Below are 22,846 nucleotides of genomic sequence, written 5' to 3'. Positions count from 1 at the left end.
AGAATCTGCACCCCCAGAGGAGGTTGGGATGAGGAATAGGCTGGAGGCTCTTGGGCTCTAAGGCTCACAGTGGGGTTCAGAGTGGTCACCCAAAGCACAGGGATGAGTTTCAGCCCACAGGCAGAGCTGCATGACCTTGGGGTACTGTCCTGATGGGTGTAAAACTGTGTCTCACCCCGGGATACTGTCCTGATGGGTGTCAGAACTGTGTCACACCCCGGGATAGTGTCCTGAGGGGTGTAAAACTGTGTCACACCCCGGGATACTGTCCTGATGGGTGTCAGAACTGTGTCACACCCCGGGATACTGTCCTGATGGGTGTCAGAACTGTGTCACACCCCGGGATAGTGTCCTGAGGGGTGTAAAACTGTGTCTCACCCCCGGGATAGTGTCCTGAGGGGTGTAAAACTGTGTCTCACCCCGGGATACTGTCCTGATGGGTGTAAAACTGTGTCACACCCCGGGATACTGTCCTGATGGGTGTCAGAACTGTGTCACACCCCGGGATACTGTCCTGATGGGTGTCAGAACTGTGTCTCACCCCGGGATACTGTCCTGAGGGGTGTAAAACTGTGTCTCACCCCGGGATACTGTCCTGAGGGGTGTAAAACTGTGTCTCACCCCGGGATACTGTCCTGATGGGTGTAAAACTGTGTCACACCCCGGGATACTGTCCTGATGGGTGTAAAACTGTGTCACACCCCGGGATACTGTCCTGATGGGTGTAAAACTGTGTCTCACCCCGGGATACTGTCCTGATGGGTGTCAGAACTGTGTCACACCCCGGGATACTGTCCTGATGGGTGTAAAACTGTGTCACACCCCGGGATACTGTCCTGATGGGTGTAAAACTGTGTCACACCCCGGGATACTGTCCTGATGGGTGTAAAACTGTGTCACACCCCCGGGATACTGTCCTGAGGGGTGTAAAACTGTGTCTCACCCCAGGATACTGTCCTGAGGGGTGTCAGAACTGTGTCTCACCCCAGGATAGTGTCCTGATGGGTGTCAGAACTGTGTCACACCCCGGGATACTGTCCTGAGGGGTGTAAAACTGTGTCACACCCCGGGATACTGTCCTGATGGGTGTAAAGCTCTGTTACACCCTCAGGTTGAGAGAATTGGGCACCTGGATATTTCAGTGCCCCTAATCTCACTTACCTTGGCTGCTAATCTGATTTAGCACAGGCTCATTTTTCTCAATAACGAGAAAACGTGAATTCCTGTATTTCCCTTTCCTCTCCCAAGTTCTCAGCTGGATCTGGCACAGATGGGTTATGCTGATCCGTTTTCAGGAATTCTCATCAGGTCTGAGGGATGCTGCCAGCTCTTGGAGGCTGCAGGGCATTTCTAAGAAGGGGATCTGTGGCTACAGGGTGCTGTCATTGGTCCTGACAGGATTTCCAGCCCAGGAAACCCGGGGTTGTGGATGCTGGTGCTGCAGGAGGCCTGGCCCTCTGCCTCTGGAATCGCTGTTGGATGAAATCCCCAGTATCTGGGAAGGGAAGGAGCAGTCCGGGGTTCCAGTCCTGCTCCAGGACACTGCAAAGCCCAGGAAAAGCTGCTTTTATGGGTGCTCTCCTCCATGGCTCCACAGTGAGCACAGGAGCTGGACAGAGGAATTTTCTGGAGCTCTGGACTGAGCTGTGTGGGAGCTGGAAAGCCAGAGGGAAGCAAAGACTTTCTGTCTGAGCTTTTAGTGTTTTATATCCAACCAGTGTGTGGTCCCCTCTGTGCAGGGAGAAATCCTGAGCTGCTCAGGGATGGAGAATTGACCTCTGAAAAAAAAGAGTTTAATTGTGTGTTTAAGTGACAGCCTGCTCTGGAAAGCAATAAACTAATACTGAAAAGGACCCCGATATTCCTGCACTGGACTTTTGGGGCCACCCTGAGGTGGCCTCGAGAGAAGAGCACAGGGCATGTGACACTGGAAGGAGCTGGATGCAAATTCCCACGTGCAAAGGATTTACTGTGTAAAGCCTAAACCAGCCTCATTCCACAGCCCTCGGGAGCTGGAGGATACCAGCAGCCCTGACCTGCACCCAGGATTTCATTTTTTTTTAGTTCTCAGAATGACTTCACCCTCACTCCCCTCCAGAATTTATTCACAGAACTGCAGCAGCTTTTCAGCCTGACACCTTCCCTTCCTAATTAACACCCTGAGGCCATTAAAAGCAGTTCAGTGGTGCCCAGGGAGTGCCAGGGGAAGCTGGGCTGTGTCCGGGGGTGCCTTTTGACACGGCCGAGCCAGGGCAGGGCTTTCGCTCCTGTTCCCCTTCCTCGCTCCCGGTTCCTGCGGTGCTGGGCCAGCTCGGCTTCACTGTGGGTGACCACTGAAGGGTTTGGCCATCTCTGCTCCCTCCAGGGCCCGGCAGGGAAGGCACAGAGGCCCAAGAGTCTGCAGCTGGGAGACAACAGGCTGACCTTGCTGCAGGGCTCCTCGCTGCAGCAACCCACCCGCAGCCCTCCGCCCATCACCCCCAAAACCCCCCGGACCCAGAGTAAGTCCTGCTGCTGGAATAGGGTGGGAATGACTCTGTTTGCTGAGGGAACCACGCTGGGGAGGGATGGAGGGAGGGAGGAGCTGCTCTGAGTTAGATCCCAGAGTGACCCGGGGCTGCTGGTGTCTGCAGACATTTTTGTCAGATAACAGAACTCTCTTTCCCTTCCCCCTTTTTTCCCTTCCCCCTTTTTTCCCTTCCCCCTTTTTTCCCTTCCCCCTTTTTTCCCTTCCCCCTTTTTTCCCTTCCCCCTTTTTTTCCCCTTCCCCCTTTTTTTCCCCTTCCCCCTTTTTTTCCCCTTCCCCCTTTTTTCCCTTCCCCCTTTTTCCCCTTCCCCCTTTTTTTCCCCTTCCCCCTTTTTTTCCCCTTCCCCCTTTTTTTCCCCCCCACCCCTTTTTTTCCCCCCACCCCTTTTTTCCCCCCACCCCTTTTTTCCCCCCACCCCTTTTTTCCCCCACCCCTTTTTTCCCCCACCCCTTTTTTCCCCCACCCCTTTTTTCCCCCACCCCTTTTTTCCCCCACCCCCTTTTTTCCCCCACCCCCTTTTTTCCCCCACCCCCTTTTTTCCCCCCACCCCCTTTTTTCCCCCTCCCCCTTTTTTCCCCCTCCCCCTTTTCCCCCCCCACCCCCTTTTTTCCCCCCCACCCCTTTTTTTCCCCCCACCCCTTATTCCTCCTCCCTTATCCCCCCTTTTTTCCCCCCCCCCCCCTTTTTCCCCCTTTGCCCCATTTCATCTTATTTTTTTTCTTCTTTTTTCCTCACTTTTCCTTATTCCCTCCTTGTTGTTGTTGCTTCCAGGCTTCCCCTCCTTGCAGGCTGACGGACTGGCCACACCGCCCCCCCCTCCACCCAAAAGCAAACCCTACGAGAGCAGCACCCCCAGGAGCTCAGCGGAGGTGAGGAGCTGGGAGCTGATGGGTTCTTGGGCAGCAGCTTCCCAGGCACCACTGGAGTTTTCCAAGCTGTTCTTGGGGTGCTGCTGCTTGAAACTTTTCTCATCCTTTTGCTGCTTCTCTCCCTGAAACCACAAAAGAAGGAAAAAAGGGGGGTTTTTTGCCTCAGGAGAAGGCAGTGGAGCGCAGTGCCTGGATTGTTGTTTTTTCCAAGTGGGAGTTGTGTTGTCCTTGGTCAGGAAAACGGTGTGTGGGGTGGGAAGAGAGGTGGAAAATAAACCAGCAGCAAAAGTTTCAAAAACACGATCAGCCTAAAGTAAAGCAATAATTTGGGCTGAACAAGAAGTGGGGGGGGGAAATTCACCATTTTCAGAGGTGATCAGCATCTCCTTCTAAGCCCCAGCTCAGAAGAATCTGATTTTTCAGCCATTGGTGACTTTGAAAAGGCTGTATTTAAATCCTAGCCTTCGTCTCAATTCCATGAAGTGATTTCCTTGTAGGAATTTCGAGTTTTCCCTTTTTCAGTGCTGCATCACTGATGTTTCTCGTACACTTCGGTGTCTCCAGGCTGTCTGGAATCCCTGACACGCAAATACTGTGCCAGAATTGTTTCACCTGCCCCTGACATGAAGGGGTTGGTGATGCCAGACTAATTCCTTAGCAGTGGGAAGCAAAGAAAGGATCCTTCTGTGGCTGGGAGGGATGGTGCCTCCCCAAAACCTGTTAGGAATCCCCTTCTGCAACTGAAAGGGGCGGGTGTCCTCTCCAGCCCAGCCTCCAGAGAGGATTTGGGGAGTACCTGAGTGAGATAAACTGGGATTTGTCCAAAAGGAATTTGAAGAGTGATCACACTTAACCACGTTAGCAGCACAGAGAGATGAGGAAACAGCTCATCCCTTAATTCTGTGATGTGATGCTGGAGTAAAGCCTTGAATTATGGGATAAGGAGGAAGTTTTTCTCCTTTGCCCTTCATTTGGCTGGGATTGACGGTGTGGCTGCTGTGGTGCTGTGCCCAGCAGAGAGATCCCAGCTCCAGGGGTGCTGTGGGAGTCACTGGATCAAGAGGATTAATGAAAGAACCTCCTTCCCCAGAGTCCTGTAAGGAAACTAATTACTGCCATGTCCTGGCCTGCAGCATCCCCTTGGCTGGCAGCCAGAGGGAAAGGGTTCACAGGGCTGTGAAGGGAGATTGGGAAGGATTTTCTGAAGGGTTTTGTTACTTGCACTTGTAAAGTTGGGTCTGTCTTCCTTTGGTTAAAACAGTCCTGAAATGTTGAGTTTTGGCTGAGAAGGGGGTCCTGAAATGTTGAGTTTTGGCTGGGGGAGTGGTGAACCACACAAGCTCCTGGCTCTCCTGGCCTTTCCCATCTCATTTATTTGCAGGATGCCCCTTAAAACAGGCAGAGACAACTTGAAAAACCCCATTAGTGCAGTTTTCTGCAAGAACAAGAAGCACCCTCCAAGCCCCTCTGCAGGCAGGCAGGACGTGCCTGGTTGAACTGGAACTGCCCTTGCTCCCATCGTAGCGTGTTGAGTTTTACCAGTCTGATTCTGAAGCATTTTACAGCCTCTTTGTGCATCATCCAGCCAGCAAGAGAAAAAAAAACTGAATTTTGAAACCTGGGAGGAAATGGGCTTGTTGCCATTTTACTGATCACCAAAAAGAGGAATAAATGCTAAAGTTGGGCTGCAGGCAGAAGCAATTAAAGTCTATCCTAAGCATATTTTAGCAACTAAAACATTTCAGCTTCTGTTATCTCCTGGGGATCTGTCCTTGTTTGCCCCATCACATGGAGCTGAGGCTGGATTTGAAGATTTGCTCCTCAAAGAACCATCAGGACCTTTTGGATTTCTCATTTGGTGAAGCAGAACGCCTTCTGCTTGCCAGCAATGGTTTATTTTTCTGTGTGTTTCCATCTCCTCAGGTTGCTCCGCCGCTGCCCAGCAGACGTGAGGCCAAACCTCCCCCTCCACCCCCAAAAACCAGGAAATCCAGCGTGGTGTCCTCGGAGCAGGGGCTGCAGTGAGGATTTGGGGTCCCAGCAATGCCCAGCGTGCAGTGGCTGCTTTATTTCCACGGACCCTGCAGCCTGGTGATCTCCCCTGCCATCCCAGCGCTTCCCATGGAGCTGTGTCTTGGGAAATGCCACAAAGGAACTTTGCTGGGGCTGGATTCCCTCCCCTCTGCCTGTGCAGTACTGACACACTAATCCAGACGTCTCCCTGCTGGAATTCTTCTCTGTCCTGCTCTTGTCTGTCCCGAGTCGCTTCCCTGCTGCAATCCCAGCAGCTCCTTCCCAGTGTAACTGGGAATCCCGGGGCGCTCTCACTGGTGGTACCCCCCCAGGGCACTGGGGTTTCCTGCCTGGGTCAGGCTCTCTGCTCAGCTCGTGCCTGGTTTGGTGCAAGATCTCATTTTGTGCTTTTTAGTGGGGTGGAGAAAATCTCTGCTGTGAATGTTGGAGATGACAGAGGCTGCACGGGTACCAGGGCTGGACTGGTACCCCCTGCACTGGTACCAGGGCTGGACTGGTGCTGCCTGCACTGGTACCAGGGCTTTACTGGTACCGCCTGCACTGGTACCAGGGCTTTACTGGTACCAGTTCCATAAACAGCCTGTGGCCTGTTTATTTATCATCAATACTGATGAAGATTTTGCTTTCTCTTCCAGGAAATAATTTTGTTAATTCTGTCATTTTGCTTCTGATTATCTTGTAGAAGTTGGGAAGAGCCACTGAAACCCTGCAGAGGGTGTTGCTCAGAGCAGGAAATACAGTTATTGTTGGGCTGGGGGGTTGCAGGCCTTTATTGTGCTCCCCTGACTGAAATGGGTCTCTGACCTTACTGAAAACCCAAAGTTTGCTAAATCTAATGAGAAGTTTCCTCAGCAAAGGCTTTTTCAGGGAAAGCCAAACCCAGCCCAACAAAAAGCACCCCCAGGAGGGTTTTGTTCAGACTGAAGTTGTCATTTTCTTTTGTCCTTCCCTATTCTTTTGACACCAGTGTGACTCCAGGAGCTGCTGTGCTTCCTGCCCAGCTCTGGAGACAGATTGCCCTCATCCCAGAGTCATCCCAGATTCCCATCACCTCCAGGTTGGAGCCGCTTTGGAGGTGGCACTGCAGTCACATCCCATCCATCCCAGCCCGATGGCTGCACACACTTCCAGCTGTCTCCAGGCTGCTGCTTCTCAGGGGAAATCTTGGGAATCTTCCTGGACACCCTGGCCAGGCTCCCCCCTCTCTGGGGCGTTGTAGGATGTGTCAGCTCCTCGTTGTGTTCCTGGACACAAACACCCGCTTGATTTGAAAACCGCTGGGGTTTTTGTCTTTGCATTTCCTGGCCGCTGCCCTCCGGCTCAGGCCCGAGCCCAGATCCCCGGAGCTGCTGGTGAACAGCAGCTTTTGTCTGGGTGAGAATTCCGCTTCAGGCAGAGCAGCAGGATGTGGTCTGAGTTGTCTGAAGGGCGTCTTAGCAGCACCTATTGCTAATTCAGTGCCTTCCATCCGCCTCTTGCCTCAGTGCTGGGCGCTTTTCAGAGGCGGGGTTGGGTTTCACTCCCCTGCGTAAATCAGCAGAACAGAGGAGGGGCATCCCAGGGAATGGTTTCCCTGGTGGAGGGCAAACAGACTGAGCTGCCAGGTTCAGGTGTTCTGGTTCCAAGTGACTTTGGAGTTCTCTTTTCCAGCCTTTTTGTTCTGCTTCAACAACCTTAACACGTGGAGGGACCTTGTGCATCCAGGTTTTTTCCTGGAGAACGGAACCACTCCATGCAAAAAGCCCTCACAGGAGGAGGCCTGGCCTTGGGAAGAATTTTTCAGCTGATCTTCATCCACCTTTTTGCTCTTTAACTCGGGGAGATTTGGCTCTGGCTGCATTTTTTGCAGTTCCCAGACCAGGATTTTGAGCAGAATCACTTGGCATGTCAGGGGTTAATTATCCCTCGCTTCCTTCCCTTCCTTGGACGGTGCCGGTGCCAGGGGTGAGAGCAGCTGCAGCTCTGCTCTGCCTGGAAACTGCTCCTCTCACCCTTAAACCATCCCCTGCGTGTGCTGCTCACCAGCTCAGGCTTTGCCTCTCCCTCCCTGTGCTGCCCAGTTTGGGCACTGGGATGGGCAACCCTCTGAACTGGGAGCTGGGGAACAGCTGACACAGAAGAGTTCAGAACAAGGTTTCATTCCCAAGATATTTTGGGCATTTTCACTGGCAGATTTGCCCCAAAGGAATCTAAATTTGGTTCATTTTTTTCCCCTTTCTCAGCATTACTTATGTCCTAAAGCTTGCAAACTTGTCCCACCCCTTCCTGTGTCCCCAGACTGGTGTCCAGCACTCTCACCTGAGCGTGGGCAGGGTCTGTTCTGGCTGACAAAAGTTGGCATCGCTGGCTCAGAGTGTGCAAGATGGAAGTTCTGTTCTGTGCCCAGATGACTCTGGGTTTTGGGCCAGTTTTAGGGGAAAAAAATCATCCAAGTGTCAGATTTGACACATTTGAGTGTGGGAGTAAGAACAGGGCGTTTGACTGATGCTAAATCAGTGGAATTAAGTGCCCACTCATCGGACAAATCCCACCACACCCCTGATTTTTTCAGTGTTTGCTTTTGCTCGGGTACCTGCCTGACTTAAGTTGTGAGATTTAATTTTCAGAGACAATTTAAAGTGTCCTCTGTTTCCTTTTTCAAACAAGAATCATCTCTTCAGGTTAATTAGGTGCTTTTGGAAATGTCTCTAATTGTTTCAGACTGGAGGGTTAAAAATGGGAATGGGACAGTCCGTAATGATGATCTCTGCACACCACAAATTGCAGCAATTTCTACCCAATTCATGGTTTTGATTAAAATCTCAGAGTTAAAACATCCACTCTGCAGAGGAGACAAAACCTAATCCCGTTTCAGAGCCAGGCTGTTCAAAGCTGCTGTGAAATTTCGAGTCTTTGAGGATTTCATTTTTTCTCCTTTGGAGAAATGTGCTCAACACTTGTTTTCTGGAGCTTTTAATTAAAATTTGTCATGCTGTGATAAATTCCTTTAAAACTGCGACAGGCTCTAATCCACATCAGAGGCAGAGGGGAGCAGGCAGCTTTGCCTTTCAGTGGATTATTGGATTAGGAAAGGACACAGATTCCAGGGAGAGCAGCTCTGTGATCTGCAGAGAGCTCCAGGATGGATGTGCAGAGGGTTTTTGGGAACCTGCATCCCAGAAACTCCCCCTGCCAGCCCAGTGTTTGCTCCAGAGTCACACTCAGTTGGACCTGCAGTGACAACACCTCAGATTTTCCTCTCCTTATTTATTTTTATCCTTGTAAATGGAAATAATAAGCTTAAATCTGTAATTTAACTAATTTTTTTATATAGTGAAAACATTCCTGACTTATCTCTGCTACCTTCTTTTGATTATTTTTATTTTTAATTAAAAACTTTATCCTGTTTTTACTGTTGCAGACCAAATTCTCTGGTGGATCAGGGTGAGCTTTCCCAAGGACTACAGCAGGGAGGAAAAATAACAAATAATGTGATTTTATGGCTGTTCAAAAGCACGGGGTTCACCTGATTCTGCTCTCCAAACATTAATTAAAGCACCTTTAGGGCAGTGTGGGCACTAAAGGGGGTACTCAAAGGTGGTTCACACCTTAACCTGTTTTTCAGGTCCCTGTGCTGCTGGTTGGTGTTTTCAGGCAGGGGTGGAAGCGCCTCAGCAGCTCCAGAGTCCACCCCAATCATTTCATTCATTGCTTCTCACTGTGCTACCCCACAGGTTTCATCACTGTAAGCCCTGGGCCGTGTTCCTTGTGAATTCAGGAGGAGTTGGGTGCTGTGGAAGGACTTTCTGTGTGTTCTGGGATCGTGGGTTGGTGGTTTCATTGCAAACCCACCTTTGCAGACTGCAAATACATTTTTTATTTTATTTTATTTTCCCCCTCTTTTTTTTACTCCTCTGCAACCGAATCAGTAAAAAATACAGCTTTAAAGTGGCTCTGGAGAGAGCAGGAGCTTTGGGAAGGGCTCTGCAGCTCTCTGGGCAGATGCCACGTGCATCACTAAGTCTGTAAAGCGAGGTGTACACATTTTCGTGGGTTTTTAAAATGTATTGACCATTGTAAAGTTTGTAAATTACATTTTTAAAATAAATGTAGTTTTTATGACTGAACCAGAAAAAAGAGCAGTAAAAGTCTTTCTTCCATGGCCACTGACGGACGGGGGAAGATAATCCCAAAAGTAAGTTTATTCTTATCTTTTATCAAAGTTTTTCTTGCTGTTGTACCCAGAGGGGAGTGGGATGAGGCCCTGGCTTTGTCTGTTCATGTGGAACAAAAGTTGTAGCATCCAGATTGTCCCTGCAGGCCCCAAAGCAGGCCCTGCTCTGCTGCTTCCCACCCCAGCTTGGGATGTGGCTGCTTTTACAGAAATCCCATCATCTACACAACAATTTTCCACTATTTTAATGCAGTTTCAGGGTATTTATTCACACATTGATCCAAGCAAAGGCCATTTGAGGAGGAATTGATTTTACACAAGTTTCGAAACCTCACTCTGGGTCTGTTGCTCCATTTGGCTCTGGGGTTAAACCTTCTTTGGGTTAAACCTTCTTTCTTCTGCCTTCTGCCTCCACCAGCCTCTCCTGTAACCACACACCAAATGCTGGTTTCAAAGAGCAGAAATGGCTTTGAGGATGGAATTTTCAGGTGCTAAAACACCACAGAGCTGAAGCCCTGGGGTGTTCTGGATGGAGATGAACTGGGTGAGTATCTGGGTGAAATCTGGGTTTTATTCCCTGAAGTGCCTCAGTGAGGGGGGTTTTTGTCCTCCCTCCCACCTTCCCCAGGAAATGATGATAATTGGAGTTTTTCCATGGGATGGAACATTTCCAGCCACTCCCCCTTTCTTCCCTGCTTAATATTCCTGTAGCAACTCCAGGAATGTGCTAGGTGGGAAAAAGCTGGGTGTGGAAAACGTGGTTTTTAGTGTCATTAAGCAGCAAGAAATCAGAAGTTTCTGGGCAAACCTCAGGATCTGGTGGGGTTTGGTCCTTTCAGCTCTGCAAAGTCAGGCCAAGTTTCCCTCTGTGAGCCAGAAGGAACTCATTTCAAATATCCTGGTGATTACTCTGGTGGGTTTTCCTGCCTAACATCATCTCTTGCAGTACAAAAAATACTTAAATACAGTAAATTACTGCTGCTGCCTTTCACTGTGCAGGCAGTGCTGCTGCAAGTTGTGGGCCACGACTCCACGTTCAGTACAAGCAGGATGAAAGATGAGCTAAAATCCTATTTATTTAGGTAGTTTCTGCATGAAAATCCAGTGGAATTCAGGCTCTGCCTTACTGGTGCTGAGTTCATGAGCATGAGCCTTTTCCAGGCCTGGCTCCTCGGTGAGAGGCTGGAGAGCCTTTCAGGCACTCAAGAGCTTTGGGCTTTGGCTTCAACTTGAAGTCGAGATTGAGCTTTTGGGATGGCACAGGGACACTTCCCAGGAAGTGGGGCCATCTGGCCCCATCAAGGTGCTGCTGGGTTAATGAAAAAGCCCATTTTAGCCCGAGCAGGCTCATTCCGTGTCAGTTCACTCAGCTGTGAGGTCTCTGCTGTCACTGTGCTGCAGCAGCTCATGGAGATGCATTTCCCAGCCCGGGGGCCCTGGGAGCAGCAGCTTCCATCTGGCCCTGTCCTGCAGCGGGCAGGGACAGCCCCGGCTCGGCAGCTGCCCCTGCTCAGGGCTTGGTTTGGGTTAATTCAGAGAGGAAACACCAGGGCTACACCAGGAGCTTTGGAATGATGGATCCCTGTCCTGGCAGTGTCCCAGGGAGGGATTGGGAATGGTGCAGGTGACAGGGAGGGACCGGTGCAGGTAATGTTGTCCAGTGGGAGTGTCCCTGCCCATGGGATGAGGTGGATTTTAGGTCCCTTCCAACCCAAACCATCCTGGGATTCCTTGATAAGGGCAGAGCCAGTATTTCCTCATGTGAACTGAGCTTCAATCCCTCTTCCTCCTCCTCCACCACTGTTCTCCTCCCCCCCCCCCCCCCCCCCAAATGTATTTTCTTTAAATTTTCCAATAGTGATGACAGAAAATCCACATTACTCACCATGGCTTCCTTCAGGTCCCTGATCCTGGAGTTCTGGTACGAGCCTGGGCACTCCCTCTGCTGTACCTCCCCTAATTCTGCCATCTCATTTGCAATCTGTGTTGGAAAAGTGACACAAGGAACTGATAGACCCGTCAGGAAAGGAGATTTGTCTGCCAAAAGTGACTCCACCCCACTTTTCCCCTACACAACTGAAATTCACCTTTTCCTCACAAACCCCGGGATGCTGGAATGAGGAGGAACTAGACATGGAGTACTGATTAGGAAAGAGGGGAAAACCGCTGGTGGACAGAACCTTCCACATGTGCTTTGTCATTTAATTGCTGAGCATCCACCACGTGTGAATTGCCAAAATTTTAAGGGAGGTGGAGGAATTGTCATAAAATAACCCATCAGAATATTGGAATTTCGGGGGAGGGTGGAATCAGGCTTAACCTGGACCTCAGAGCTGCATCTCTCCCTTGGAGCTGGCTGCCCAAACCCTCTGGCTGCTGTTCTTTGTGCCAGGCTGACAAATGGCACCTCGCCCCTTATTTTCCAAATCCTACTTAAAACAATTGTTTATCCCCAGATCTGGGGGTGGCTGGTGGACAGACACGCAGACAGGTGTAGAGGGAAGCCTCTGTCACTTTTTGGCTGCATCTTTTCCAGGCCAGGGTTGTCTCCCAGCCCAGCACCCACCTCTTGGAATGGTCCCAGCAGGTCCCCGGCGCTCCTCTTCCCCCCTGGCTGGAGGCCGTAGGACCAGTGCTGAGCCAGGCACAGCCCCACACACAGCACACCCAGCAGGGCACTGGCCACGATCCTCCTGGACTTCTCCATCCTGGAGAGAGAAAACAGCCCCTTGCTGGTCATAAAGGCATCACAGCTCTGTCGGTACCGTGGAGAGGGAAGGAAACGCGGCATTTTCGGATCCCGGAACCGTGGAATCTGCTGAGCTGGAAGGGACCCACAAGGATTGTGGAATTCCAGCTCCTGGCCCTGCACAGACACCCCAAAATCCCACCCTGAGCCTGCTCCAGTTCTGATCTGCACCTCCTGGGCGGGAGCCCCAGCTGGGTTTGCAGCCTGTCAAAGTGTGGAATAGCTCACTAGAAGGAGGTTGGACCTCCAAGAAATCTGGATGAAGATCTGAATTAGGATTTTTGAGTTCCAGGCATGTGAGGACCTCAAAGGTTGCATTCCCTGGTGGTGTTTGGCAGATGTGTTCAGCTGGTTTCTGCTCTGATGTCCCTGCTCCTTAAAATCTGCCCTTTGCAGCCTCTTCTAATCCAAGGGGTTTTTTAATAGGAGCATCTGTAAGCCCTGGCTCAGTAAAAAGGCAGTGTGGGATGTTGTTCCAGCACGTTACCTGCTGCCTCAGAGAGGTTGTGCAGTAACTCCAGCTCTGCTCCTCTGGAAAATGTCCTGTAAATGTGCTCTCACCTCACTCTTTATAACCAAGAGCCCCAGTGCCTCCCCTTTCCCAGCAGGAGATTCCATCCAGTTCCCTCTCCCGGGCTGCACTTTGGGCGCTCCTGTTACAGAGACTGTCACGCAGCACCAGTAAAGCCCATAATTGGAACACCCCGGTGCAGCAATTAAATTCAGCTGTTTTCTCTAAGAGCTATAAAAGTAACAGCCTTGCTTTTAAGAGGTTGTAAATCCCACACTGGGATCCAGCTGATCCTGCTGGGAAATGCAGGAGCTTTTCTGTCAGTGACTTCTGGTTCCTTCAGAAAAAGTTCTTGGGTGTTTGAATTTGTTGAGGGTGTGAAATGGGTGAGGAATTGAGCTCAGTTTTTAAGAATCCTGGAATGGTTTGGGTGGGAAAGGACCTCAAACTCATCTATTCCCACCCCTGCCATGGGCAGGGACACCTTTCCCTATCCCAGGCTGCTCCAACCTGGCCTTGGACACTTCCAGGGATGGAGAATCCACGATCGAGGCAACATCTTTATTTCTATGAGGCGTGAAGGAAAAACCCCTTTGGTGCTCAAACAGGAGCCTGTGGTTGCACAAGTGCCCAGAGCAGTTTGAAACCCTCCCCCTCCTCATTTAAATCAAGGTGCTTTGGTGTTCTTTGCTCTGTAAAATGCCAGGTGGGATCAAACTGGACAAGTCTGTGATTGTGAATGTACTTTGCTGGCACGATGGAGTCTCTGGGGTGAATGGGATTCCCAAATCCTTTTTAGAAGGGCCTGGAGTGACAGGACAAGGGGGAATGGGTTAAACTGACAGAGAGGAGGGTTAGGTTGGGAAAGAATATGTAATATTGGGTTTATAGTAGGAATAATTCCTCCCCTGTGAGGGTGGGAGGGGGTGGGATGGAATTCCCAGAGAAGCTGTGGCTGCCCCTGGATCCCTGGAGGTGCCCAAGGCCAGGCTGGACGGGGCTTGGAGCACCCTGGGACAGTGGAAGGTGCTGGGGATGGAATTGATGGAAATGATCTTTAAGGCCTCTTCTAACCCAAACCGTTCCATGATTCCCTGTTTTTAAGTCTTGAGAGTTTGTGCACTGCAGATTTATAAAGATTTATTTGCATGCAGCAGGTCAATTCAGTAATTTTGACTGCAGAAATGGTGTTTTGGGGTTTTTTTACCAACCTGGCAGCTCCTCTGTCTTCTCTGCCCTGTTCTCCAAACATCCTCTGCTCCGGCTCCCCCGACCTCTTGGAGCTTTAACAGATTAAAGTAATTCAGTAAGTCAGTAATTCTGGGAGGATTTGGTGACTCTTAGCAGAGTCATTCCTCCTGCCCCAACGCTCCTCCCACTCACGGCGAGGGCGGCCAGCACCGAGCTCTGATCAAGCTGTGAAAACAGCTGGGTTCAGGGGAGCAGTGCTCCTGTTCCTCTGGCGTGGGCACCAGGATTCACACAGGGATCCCTGTGTTTGGGGCTCCTTCCTTCCCTGGCGAGCCTTGCAAAGATGAGCATTATTCAAAGGTGAAAGATTTGGACATTTTTTAAAGAACTTTGCCCAATAATTGCACCTCATTAACCACCACTTAACCCGGCTCTAATGATCTGCCCTGAACAGCTCTGAACTTTTTCTCCACAGGTTTCTGGTGCAGCCACAGGATCTGGACTTTTCTGATCTTTGGGTCCCTTCCAGCTCAGGACATTCCATGATTCTCTGATTATTCTGCCTCCAGCTATTTTATTAATATGAAGGGTAGAGACAAAAAAGCTGAGAAGTCTTGGAGAGAAATGACAAACCAAAAAAAATTCCATGCAAATACTCCCAGTTAATGGCTCAGAACACTGCAGGAACCCCCACAGCACATTTGTTTTTCCAGCCACTATTTTACGCTTAAAACCGAAAAAATTCTCGTTCTTCTCACACAAGCCAGGTTAAGATTTGGGGTTTTTATTAAAATGAAGACAACCAAGCCACTTTTCTCTTTCACACTTTTTATTAATGCAACTTAAATTAGGCTGGAACCTGCAAATTCTGCACAGGGCTCTTTACACAGCTCCATCCTGGCAAAAGAGGTACCTCAAATCCAGCTGTAAGTGATGGTGCCACATGCTGTGATTGCTCCATAGTGCTCCAGTGAAAGTTCAAAGAGGTTTTATACACAGTGATTATGAAAATAGAGATATATATATATATATATTTTCCATACAATAGTTTTACTTCTGCCAGCTACAAAATATGATAAAGAAAAATAATTCATTTGTTTCTCTAGCCCTAGGAATCTTCTACTGCAACAGACACAACATTCCCACTGAAAGCCATGAGGTGGGAGAAAGGACTCTGAAGTCACACTGGAACATTTCCCTGGAATCTACAGGTCATTTCTCCAAGGATCTAGTGTTGTCCTAGAGCCTGATCCAGAGGGATCTGCAGGAAATAATCCCAGTTCTGAACCTCGTAGCTCTGGGATTTTGAGCCCTGCATGGTCACATCACACGCCTGAGTCAAACCAACTTGGAAAGGAGGGAGAATGCTGCAATTCCCCCCAAACACATCATCTGCTGACCCCAGATCATCACTGATCCTCCCAGACTGGTGGCAAAGCAGCATTTTTGTAACAACTGAGACAACGAGACTTGAGGACAGAAAATTGCACTGCAAGGGAGAGACAACCCCTGAAGAACTGTGGAACTCCAGCTCCTGTGGGACTCCAGCTGGGATCCACTGGTTCTTACTCCTCCTGTGTATTTCTACAGTAACAGCTTGATTTCCTTAGAGTCAAGGTTAGTTTTAACTTTGGGGTGGTTTAAGCATCTGAGGTAAGTTCTTGATGCACCTTCTCTCTCTTTTTTTTGGTATAGTTTCTTCGTGTGCTTTTTGATTGTGTGTAAAATAAAGGTGGTGTGAGCCGAGAACTCCATGGATCCTACGGGGAAGCAGCTCCTTATCCACGGCTGGGGGTGCTGAGGCCTCTGCCCTGCACAGCTCGCCCACACCAGCAGCTCCACCCGCTTTCTGCAGGTGTGGGAGGGCACGGGGGGCACCTGGCCCCAGGCAGGATGCTCCTACAGCCACCTGAGGCAGCCCAAACGAACAGGGAGATCCAGCTGGGAGACAGACGATGCCCAAGCTTTCAGGGGGTCTTTGCATAGTAAATGGAAGGGAAAGAGGGGAAGATTCACCTGCTGAGCTCATGAGGGGAGGGTGGAGCAGGAGCTGGGGCCCCTCTGCCTCTCTCTGCTTTGGTGACAGCTCTGCCCTTTCCTCTCTACGCTGAATTCACCACAAAGGGTGAAAACTCTGCAGGAACCCCAGCTGGGAGTGGTCAGGACATGTGAAAGGAGGATTTTTCTCACCAGCTGTGACGGACAGTGCACCTCCACACTCGTTTGGAGAGGATTAATTAAAGACATCCAATTTCTGAGCAGGGATGTTCCCACCAGCTGCCACCCCAGCAGAGCCCTGAGCACCCCCTGGGGACACTGAGCCACCCCTGGCACGGACACAGACTGCAACTACACCTGTAAACCTGAACTTGGTTGCTACTGTACAGGAGTAACATTTTCTATCCATATTGCAGCTACAGATTCAATAAATAGAATTGCATATATTGTGCTTTATAAATTAAAATGCATTCCAAAGTGAGGCAATGCTAAACAATGAAACCATTGAACCTTTTCCCCCTCCAAAGCAGCCACACTCTGGTTTCAGCACCAGCCCACTTCTTCACTCTGCTCACAGAGGTGCAAACTCCCTGTTGGTACCTCTGAAAACAAGAAGTCCCGCCCCAAAAGTGATCAAAAAGAGTTTACCTAGGCACTACTGCAAATGTAAGGTGGCTAACAACCATGACTTGAACTCAGGAAGGGGAGGAGGTGAAGAAAGTCACGATGAATGTTTGGATTCCTTCCTCTCCAGCAGGTTCTGGCCCCTATCTGACACTCTGGGACATGTGCAGGGGTGTCAGCATCTCCTCAAAGATGGCTCCTTTCACGTTAGAGCCCCTCAAATTTGCTTCTTGTAGGTCACAACCTGATAGATCACAATTCTGAAGGGGGAAAGGAAAATTAATGTTAATTAAATAGACCCAGAACTCTGTTCAGAAGTTTAACTCCATTTACCTTAACTCCATTCAACTTTGCAGCTGGAGAAAAGCCAGCAATCCCCCAAATTACTAGCTTTTTGCATACATATATATATTTATATGTACAGGAAATGAATCCTAACTCACTTCCAAGTCAGTCCCTGCCAGCGTGGCTCCTCTGAGGTTGCAGTTCTTTAGTTTGGCGTTTTTCAGCGTGGCCACCCGCAGGTTGATCCCCGTCATCTGACTGCCCTCCATGTCCACCCCCTTCAGGTTGGCACCTGCAACACACCCACACAGGAGGTTTGGAGGAAAATCAGCCAGAAAGGCAGCAGCTCCACATGATGCTTCCTCAGAGCTGGGTAAACTGGGAGAGGTCAAGGCAGAACTGGGAATTTAATGATTATTTGGGCAGAACCAGCCCAGAGCTGCGGGCTTTTCCCGTGGATTGTACAAACACAGCTGAACTTTGGCCACACAAATGTACAGGCACAGGGCTGTTCCCATGAATAACTAGCAGGCAAAAACGTCTTACCTTCCAAATTAGCTTTAAGGCCTGATGGATCTTCAAAGTTGCAGCCTTTCAGGGATGCTCCCTCCGCGTTGGAACACAGCATCTTCACCCCCTGCAGGTTTGCACACTGGCAGAGACAGGATGGGAGTCACGAGGGTGTGAAGTGAAATACCAAAGATCAGCAGAACACAGAGTTGAGTTCTGCATTGCAACTGAACCCCACAAAGCACAACCCCCGTTACTGTGATGAAGTGGGCAAGCATTGGGAGTGGAACAACCACAGAAAACATGGGGAAACTGATTCTTTTGTTCCAATCCCTGTTTTTTGGGACAACTCCAGGGCAGGCCAGGCTCCCCAGGGTGCAGCATCCTTACATCCAGCACGGATCCTGAGAGGTCAGCTCTCTCCAGGTTGGCACAGCACAGGTTGGCGTGGGACAGGTTGCAGCGGCTCAGATTGGCCATCTTGAAGTTGATGTAGCGAAGATCCAGGCGGGAAAGGTCGGCTCCACTGAAATTCAGACCCTGGAAAAGCCAGTGAACCCCCCCAAAATGGTCACAGAAGGGAAAGGGGAGGTCTGGACACAAAGGAGTTACAAGAAACATGTCTGGGTAGTTGTGTATATAAATCTATACAGATAAACAGATGTACTGAAACACTTCCAGTACCTGAAAGAGGCTGATAAAAAGATGGGAGAGATTTTTTATACGGACAGAGAATGCCAGGAGAAGGGGCAATGGATTTAGAGATCAGGTTTAGATGGGATATTGGGAAGGATTTCCTCCCTGTGAGGGTGGGAGGGGCTGGGATAGAATTCCCAGAGCAGCTGTGGCTGCCCCTGGCTCCCTGTAGTGTCCAAGGCCAGGCTGGAGCAAGCTGGGACAGTGGGAGGTGTCCCTGCCCAAGGCAGAGTGCAACAAGATTATCCTTAAGGTCCCTTCCAACCCCAACCATTCCATGGTTCCATACAAATATTCACTCACAAGATCATTTATTCCATTACATAACACCAGGGAAATGTAAGTGCAAAGCTCTCACGATCTGGATTTGTCCTTAAAACAGGCTGTGGTTTTAGACTGTAAGAGGGCAGGGTTGGATTAGGTGTCAGGAAGCAATTCCTGGAGTTTTGTTGGAAAGACAAAGCCTGAGTTCCCTCACCTGACAGCGCAGCTCGGACTTGGTGGGCGTTGCCAGCAGGAATCGGACAAACTCCTTCCGGGAGATGGGAGAGTGATCCTCAGCTGGCTGGGAGTTCTGGGGAGAGGCGTTTCACAGGGACAGCACTCAGTTACACATTCTGGGAGAGCAGGACCTGCACCCCAGTGTTACAGAGAGCAAGCTACCTTAATAGCAACTTCCAGGTGTTCGATGAGCGAGTCGATCCCAAAAAACCTGGCTTCTTCCAAAACCCCTACAAACAAAGCAGTGCTGGTTATTCCAGGGAATTGCTGATCCAGAGAGCAGCACCCTTCTCTCCCCTTACTGGAGAACAACCACACACATTACACTGGATGTAACTGGGGAGAGAGGAAAGGTTTGCTTGCAGCTAAAAGGAAAAACATAACTCAGACACAACATTTCCAACACCAGCATTAGGTTAAAGAGATCAACTCCAGAATTCCAGCTATTAATCCAGTATGGATTTTTTAATGCTCCAAAGAGAAATAGCAGCCTGTCCTCATTAAAGCAAGCACATGGAGCTGCACTGCCGAGAATAAATCCACCAAAGGAAAACTCCCAACCACGGGGAGGAGCACACAAAGCTCCCTCTGGCTTCACCACGGGCACTTGAGGGCAAAGCTTTAATTCCAAGGAGGAATAATTTAGGAGATGTCAGACAGGTAATACCTACCTAGCAAATTAATGCCATCATTTACAATGAGCTGTCCGTGACGCAAATAGTTCAAAATGGGCTCAAAATACTCGGGACTGCGGTCAATGAGGAAAGCTCCTCTAGGATCTTGCTTATTCCCCCAAGCATCTGTTTCCACAACATATATATATATAAAATTACTTTTGCTGTAGTCATAGAAGAGCATTTGCTTCAGTTTTCAGAGTTTTTAATTACTGAAGGGGACTGGAATAGCAAACATTCCACTTGGAAGGGTGGTTCGGAGAGAGAAGGAAGGAAAAGAGAAGTGGGGGGGGAGGAAATCAGCTTAAAACGAACTTGTTCCTGCTCTGAATAACTCAATTTATTATCACATACAAAACAATCATGGCTAGATAAAAGCAGCACTAAGATTTTAGCCTGATTTTCTCCCCAAGGCTGCCTCGTGCAAAGTTTGCTCATTGGCTCTGCTGCCAAAACTGAGGAAGATGCAACAAGATGAAAACTTCGAATCAAATAAACAAACAAAAAAAGGACCCAAACTACTAACAGTGCATGGGAGGTGTATTTGCAGTTTGTGAGATGATCAACATGAGGTGGTGAAATGATAAACACAGAGAAATAAAGTTATTAAAAAATAATTCTCTGTCCTGATTTGGTACTTTAACATACTTTGGATATTTTAGTTTATGGACAGGAGTCTCAGCTTGACAGTGCCTTTTGCCCACTTTGCTAATTAATTACTTAAAAATAATCAAGTTTATCTCAATATACTCACCTTTGTCTTTAAACATGTGTGCCAACATACTGTCAGGTTCTTTGTTAACCAAAGTGCTCCTAGAAAACAAAAGCAGCCCAATTTTATTTTCCCTTCATCTGTAAATGTTTAAGAATTAATTTCTTGCAAAACTGTGGTGGCAAATACAGAGAAAGCTGCAGGAGTCAGAGACCTCCTCCTTCACAGTAAGTTATTTTTTAAAGTCTTTTGCTTTATTGAAATGAAGTTTTTGAAGACCATTTTTACCGGGTGGTGGTGAAGTATCTGCCTCCCACATTGAGAGTGAGCCAGTCTGTGTGGGACCCTGTCAGCTCCTCCTGAGCTCTCCCATCACTCTGAGGATCTGCAGAGAAGAAACAAAGAAATAATTGGAGAAATTGTGACTATTCCTTAATGAATTCCCTATGGAAATAGGTATCTTCTGAAAACACCACAAAATAAAGTCTTTGCTTTATATGAAAGCAAAATAAACTCTATTAAATAAAAGGTTAAAGATAAGGAATATAGGCTCACCAATGAAGGGCTCCCCTTCACAGACAAACAAAACATCATCATCCCTGAGAGAGGAGGGGGCAGAGGGAAGAGAAAAAGAAAGTTAGTAATAATTTATTGTTCATCTAACTGACAGTGGAACCTCTCCTGATTACTTTCAGGTAAATTATGACCAGTGGCCATTAGCTGGAACTTCTATATCTGGTTTTTATCTGTATTTTGCAGGTTCTTGTGCATTGGAATGGACTGACTTCACCAGAGATTTTATCCGTAGCAGCCAGGTAGAGACCACTTGTGTACTCGATTAATTCTTACAAAAGAGTTGCTTTTCTCCCCAGGCTGGGACCATTCTGTGAGGCCAAAGCAATGGGAGAATTTGTCTCCTTTATAGAACCGCCCCCATTCCAGGGCTGACTGGAATAGTGGGGATTTCATGGCACAAACATTGCCCTGGAATCAACACAGGAGGAGGTGAAAACGCCTCAAACACAGCTTGTATCAAGTTCTGAACCAATAAAAGGTTTGAAGCTCAAAAGACATGAAAGGACCTTTGGGCACCCTGGCTGGGAATGATCATATCTGATTTTAGGGAAAGCACTGGTTATTGATTAAGGAGGATTAACAGGTTAGTCTCTTAATCCACATCCCTGATTTGCCTTTTCCCGGCTGATCCTTACCTAATCAAAGCAATATCATCAATGAGCCCCCCTTTCCCATTGTAAACACTGGTGGCTTTTATCCCAAGCTTGTTGCTGGCCACAGAGAGCAAATCTGAGAGAGTCCCATACACAGCCACGACCTGGGAGAGAGAGGAGAGAGGACGCTGTGAATAAAACCAAACCCATAAAACCGTGCTCCAAAAGCTCTGCCTCTTCACACTTACCAGGGCTATTAGGGGGAGCAAAACCCATTTGGATCTTGACCAATAAACAAGGGAAAACACCAACTTTGGTGTTGGAACAGAAAAATCGGGTGACTTGCACAGCTCCCAACAAAACTCACTGCAACAGCAGTGAGAGAATAAATGCTGGTGCTGTAAGAATGTAACGCCGTTATTTATTTCTCTGAAGAAATAGTGTTACTTGTTCTGTTCCAGGGCTCTCCCAAATCTACTTCCCTCCCCAAAAACAAGGATTAAAGGGCAGGCACACGAACTGTCTGCACTCAGGATGAGGATGGGAAAATCAGGATCATGGACACGATTCAGCAGAACTGCAAGGTTGGAATGCGGTCACATGAACTCCTGCCCTCGAGATCCCGGTGGAAATAGCGGGATCATGGACAGAATTAACAGAAATACGCATTAAAGCACAGTCACATCAACTTCTGCACTCGGAATGTGGATGGAAACAACAAGATCACGGGCTCTGTGTGGAACTGCATCCCAGGGCCTTTTCCTCTACCGGACAAGCACTGGTTGGGCCTAAAAATCCCTATTTTCAGTCTTGAGACGATTTCAGCGAGGTTTTAAACAATTAATCACGATTATTCCCAGGGTACCCCCAAGCAGGGTCAGTCTTCCTCCAGAGCCCTCATCCCCCAGGCTGTGCCTGACACGAGCAGCCGGGCGTGACTCCCTAAAGCCACGAAGCGCCTCCACCCGCGACAAATCCCCGCCTGTCGCGATTCCCTCGCGATTCCCTCCACAGGCAGTGAGGGGGGGGAACCCCGCGCCCCGCTCCCCTCCGGCACCGCGCGGCGCAGGCCCGGCTGCCCCGGGAGGCTGCGGAGAGGGCAGGGCCGGGCAGGGGGCCCGTGAGGAGCGGGACCGGCCGCGGGCCGCCCCCAGCCCGGCCTCACCTTCCCGTTGCGGGCGCTGCCGTTGACGAACAGCGTCACCCGCCTCATGCTGCGCCCGCCGCCGCGCCGCCACCCGGAAGGGGCGGGCGCTGACGGGCAGGCCCCGCGGCCAATCAGCGCCGCGCGGCGCCCCTTGCCCGCCCAATGGGCAGCGAGGAGGCGGGGCAAAGCCGGGGCGGCAGCCAATCGTGGCTGGAATGAGCCTCTATATTTGCATGAGCCCTCTGTGATTGGCTGCCGCCCGTCACGTGCGCGCGGGCCGTTGAATGAATTCATTTAATTATTTTATTTTTTTTCCCCCCTACCAGAGCGGTGCTGTGACCTAGCGGCTCGCGATCCCTCCGCCGGCTCAAAGAGTCCCCCCTATCCCCGCCAAGCCCCGCGGACCCCGGGGCAGAGCAGCGGGGCGGGGTCTCCCCCCCACGATCCGCCCTTGCTGCGGTACCGCTGGAGCCGCGGTGGCTGCGGTGGGCGCGG

The 22,846-nt window shown here is 49.7% G+C and overlaps 3 protein-coding genes across 8 annotated transcripts in view; 1 reads left to right on the top strand and 2 right to left on the bottom strand.

The window, feature by feature from the left end:
• DOCK5 (dedicator of cytokinesis 5) overlaps positions 1-9,537 on the top strand; it is a 73,502-nt gene extending 63,965 nt beyond the window's left edge. For all 3 annotated transcript variants that reach the window (XM_048287382.1, XM_048287381.1, XM_048287380.1), the window contains 3 exons: positions 2,366-2,501; positions 3,300-3,397; positions 5,321-9,537. In XM_048287382.1, coding sequence (XP_048143339.1) covers positions 2,366-2,501; positions 3,300-3,397; positions 5,321-5,422 — 336 coding nt within the window. In that variant the 3' untranslated portion in view covers positions 5,423-9,537. The remainder of the gene's footprint in view (positions 1-2,365; positions 2,502-3,299; positions 3,398-5,320) is intronic.
• GNRH1 (gonadotropin releasing hormone 1) lies at positions 3,364-14,771 on the bottom strand. 3 transcript variants are annotated; one of them, XM_048287389.1, is made up of 4 exons: positions 14,056-14,771; positions 12,151-12,292; positions 11,470-11,565; positions 3,364-3,519 (listed from the first exon to the last, which is right to left on the bottom strand). In XM_048287389.1, the coding sequence occupies exons 1-4, from the start codon at positions 14,094-14,096 to the stop codon at positions 3,364-3,366; spliced, it is 435 nt and encodes a 144-aa protein (XP_048143346.1). In that variant the 5' UTR covers positions 14,097-14,771. The 3 variants fall into 3 exon arrangements, with proteins under 3 accessions (XP_048143346.1, XP_048143347.1, XP_048143348.1); XM_048287390.1 differs by lacking the exon at positions 14,056-14,771 and adding an exon at positions 12,821-13,047; XM_048287391.1 differs by lacking the exon at positions 3,364-3,519 and adding an exon at positions 9,833-10,008 and having other exon boundaries at positions 14,056-14,148.
• Positions 14,772-14,846: 75 nt separating this feature from the next.
• On the bottom strand, positions 14,847-22,457 carry KCTD9 (potassium channel tetramerization domain containing 9). 2 transcript variants are annotated; one of them, XM_048287386.1, is made up of 12 exons: positions 22,370-22,457; positions 21,247-21,368; positions 20,591-20,634; positions 20,324-20,420; positions 20,078-20,136; positions 19,321-19,449; positions 18,812-18,879; positions 18,627-18,722; positions 17,843-17,992; positions 17,489-17,594; positions 17,101-17,234; positions 14,847-16,917 (listed from the first exon to the last, which is right to left on the bottom strand). In XM_048287386.1, the coding sequence occupies exons 1-12, from the start codon at positions 22,415-22,417 to the stop codon at positions 16,801-16,803; spliced, it is 1,170 nt and encodes a 389-aa protein (XP_048143343.1). In that variant the 5' UTR covers positions 22,418-22,457; the 3' UTR covers positions 14,847-16,800. The 2 variants fall into 2 exon arrangements, with proteins under 2 accessions (XP_048143343.1, XP_048143345.1); XM_048287388.1 differs by lacking the exon at positions 19,321-19,449.
• Positions 22,458-22,846: the final 389 nt, after the last annotated feature.

This window comes from Corvus hawaiiensis, chromosome 27 (genome assembly GCF_020740725.1).
Source record: "Corvus hawaiiensis isolate bCorHaw1 chromosome 27, bCorHaw1.pri.cur, whole genome shotgun sequence".
NCBI classification, from domain to species: Eukaryota; Metazoa; Chordata; class Aves; order Passeriformes; family Corvidae; genus Corvus; species Corvus hawaiiensis.
The sequence above is the reverse complement of the archived record's forward strand: the minus strand, read 5'-3'. Positions and strand labels throughout refer to the sequence as shown.

Excerpts from the sequence above, each read along its gene's own strand:
- GNRH1 (XM_048287389.1), bottom strand. The coding sequence starts at position 14,096 with ATGTTTGGAGAACAGGGCAGAGAAGACAGAGGAGCTGCCAG. Across the intron at positions 12,293-14,055 it reads GAAGACAGAGGAGCTGCCAG|GATGGAGAAGTCCAGGAGGA; the intron begins GTTGGTAAAAAA and ends TTCTCTCTCCAG. Across the intron at positions 11,566-12,150 it reads TGCTGGGACCATTCCAAGAG|ATTGCAAATGAGATGGCAGA; the intron begins GTGGGTGCTGGG and ends TTTCCAACACAG.
- KCTD9 (XM_048287386.1), bottom strand. The coding sequence starts at position 22,417 with ATGAGGCGGGTGACGCTGTTCGTCAACGGCAGCGCCCGCAACGGGAAG. Across the intron at positions 20,421-20,590 it reads TGAAGGGGAGCCCTTCATTG|ATCCTCAGAGTGATGGGAGA; the intron begins GTGAGCCTATAT and ends TCTTCTCTGCAG. Across the intron at positions 19,450-20,077 it reads ACACATGTTTAAAGACAAAG|ATGCTTGGGGGAATAAGCAA; the intron begins GTGAGTATATTG and ends TTGTGGAAACAG.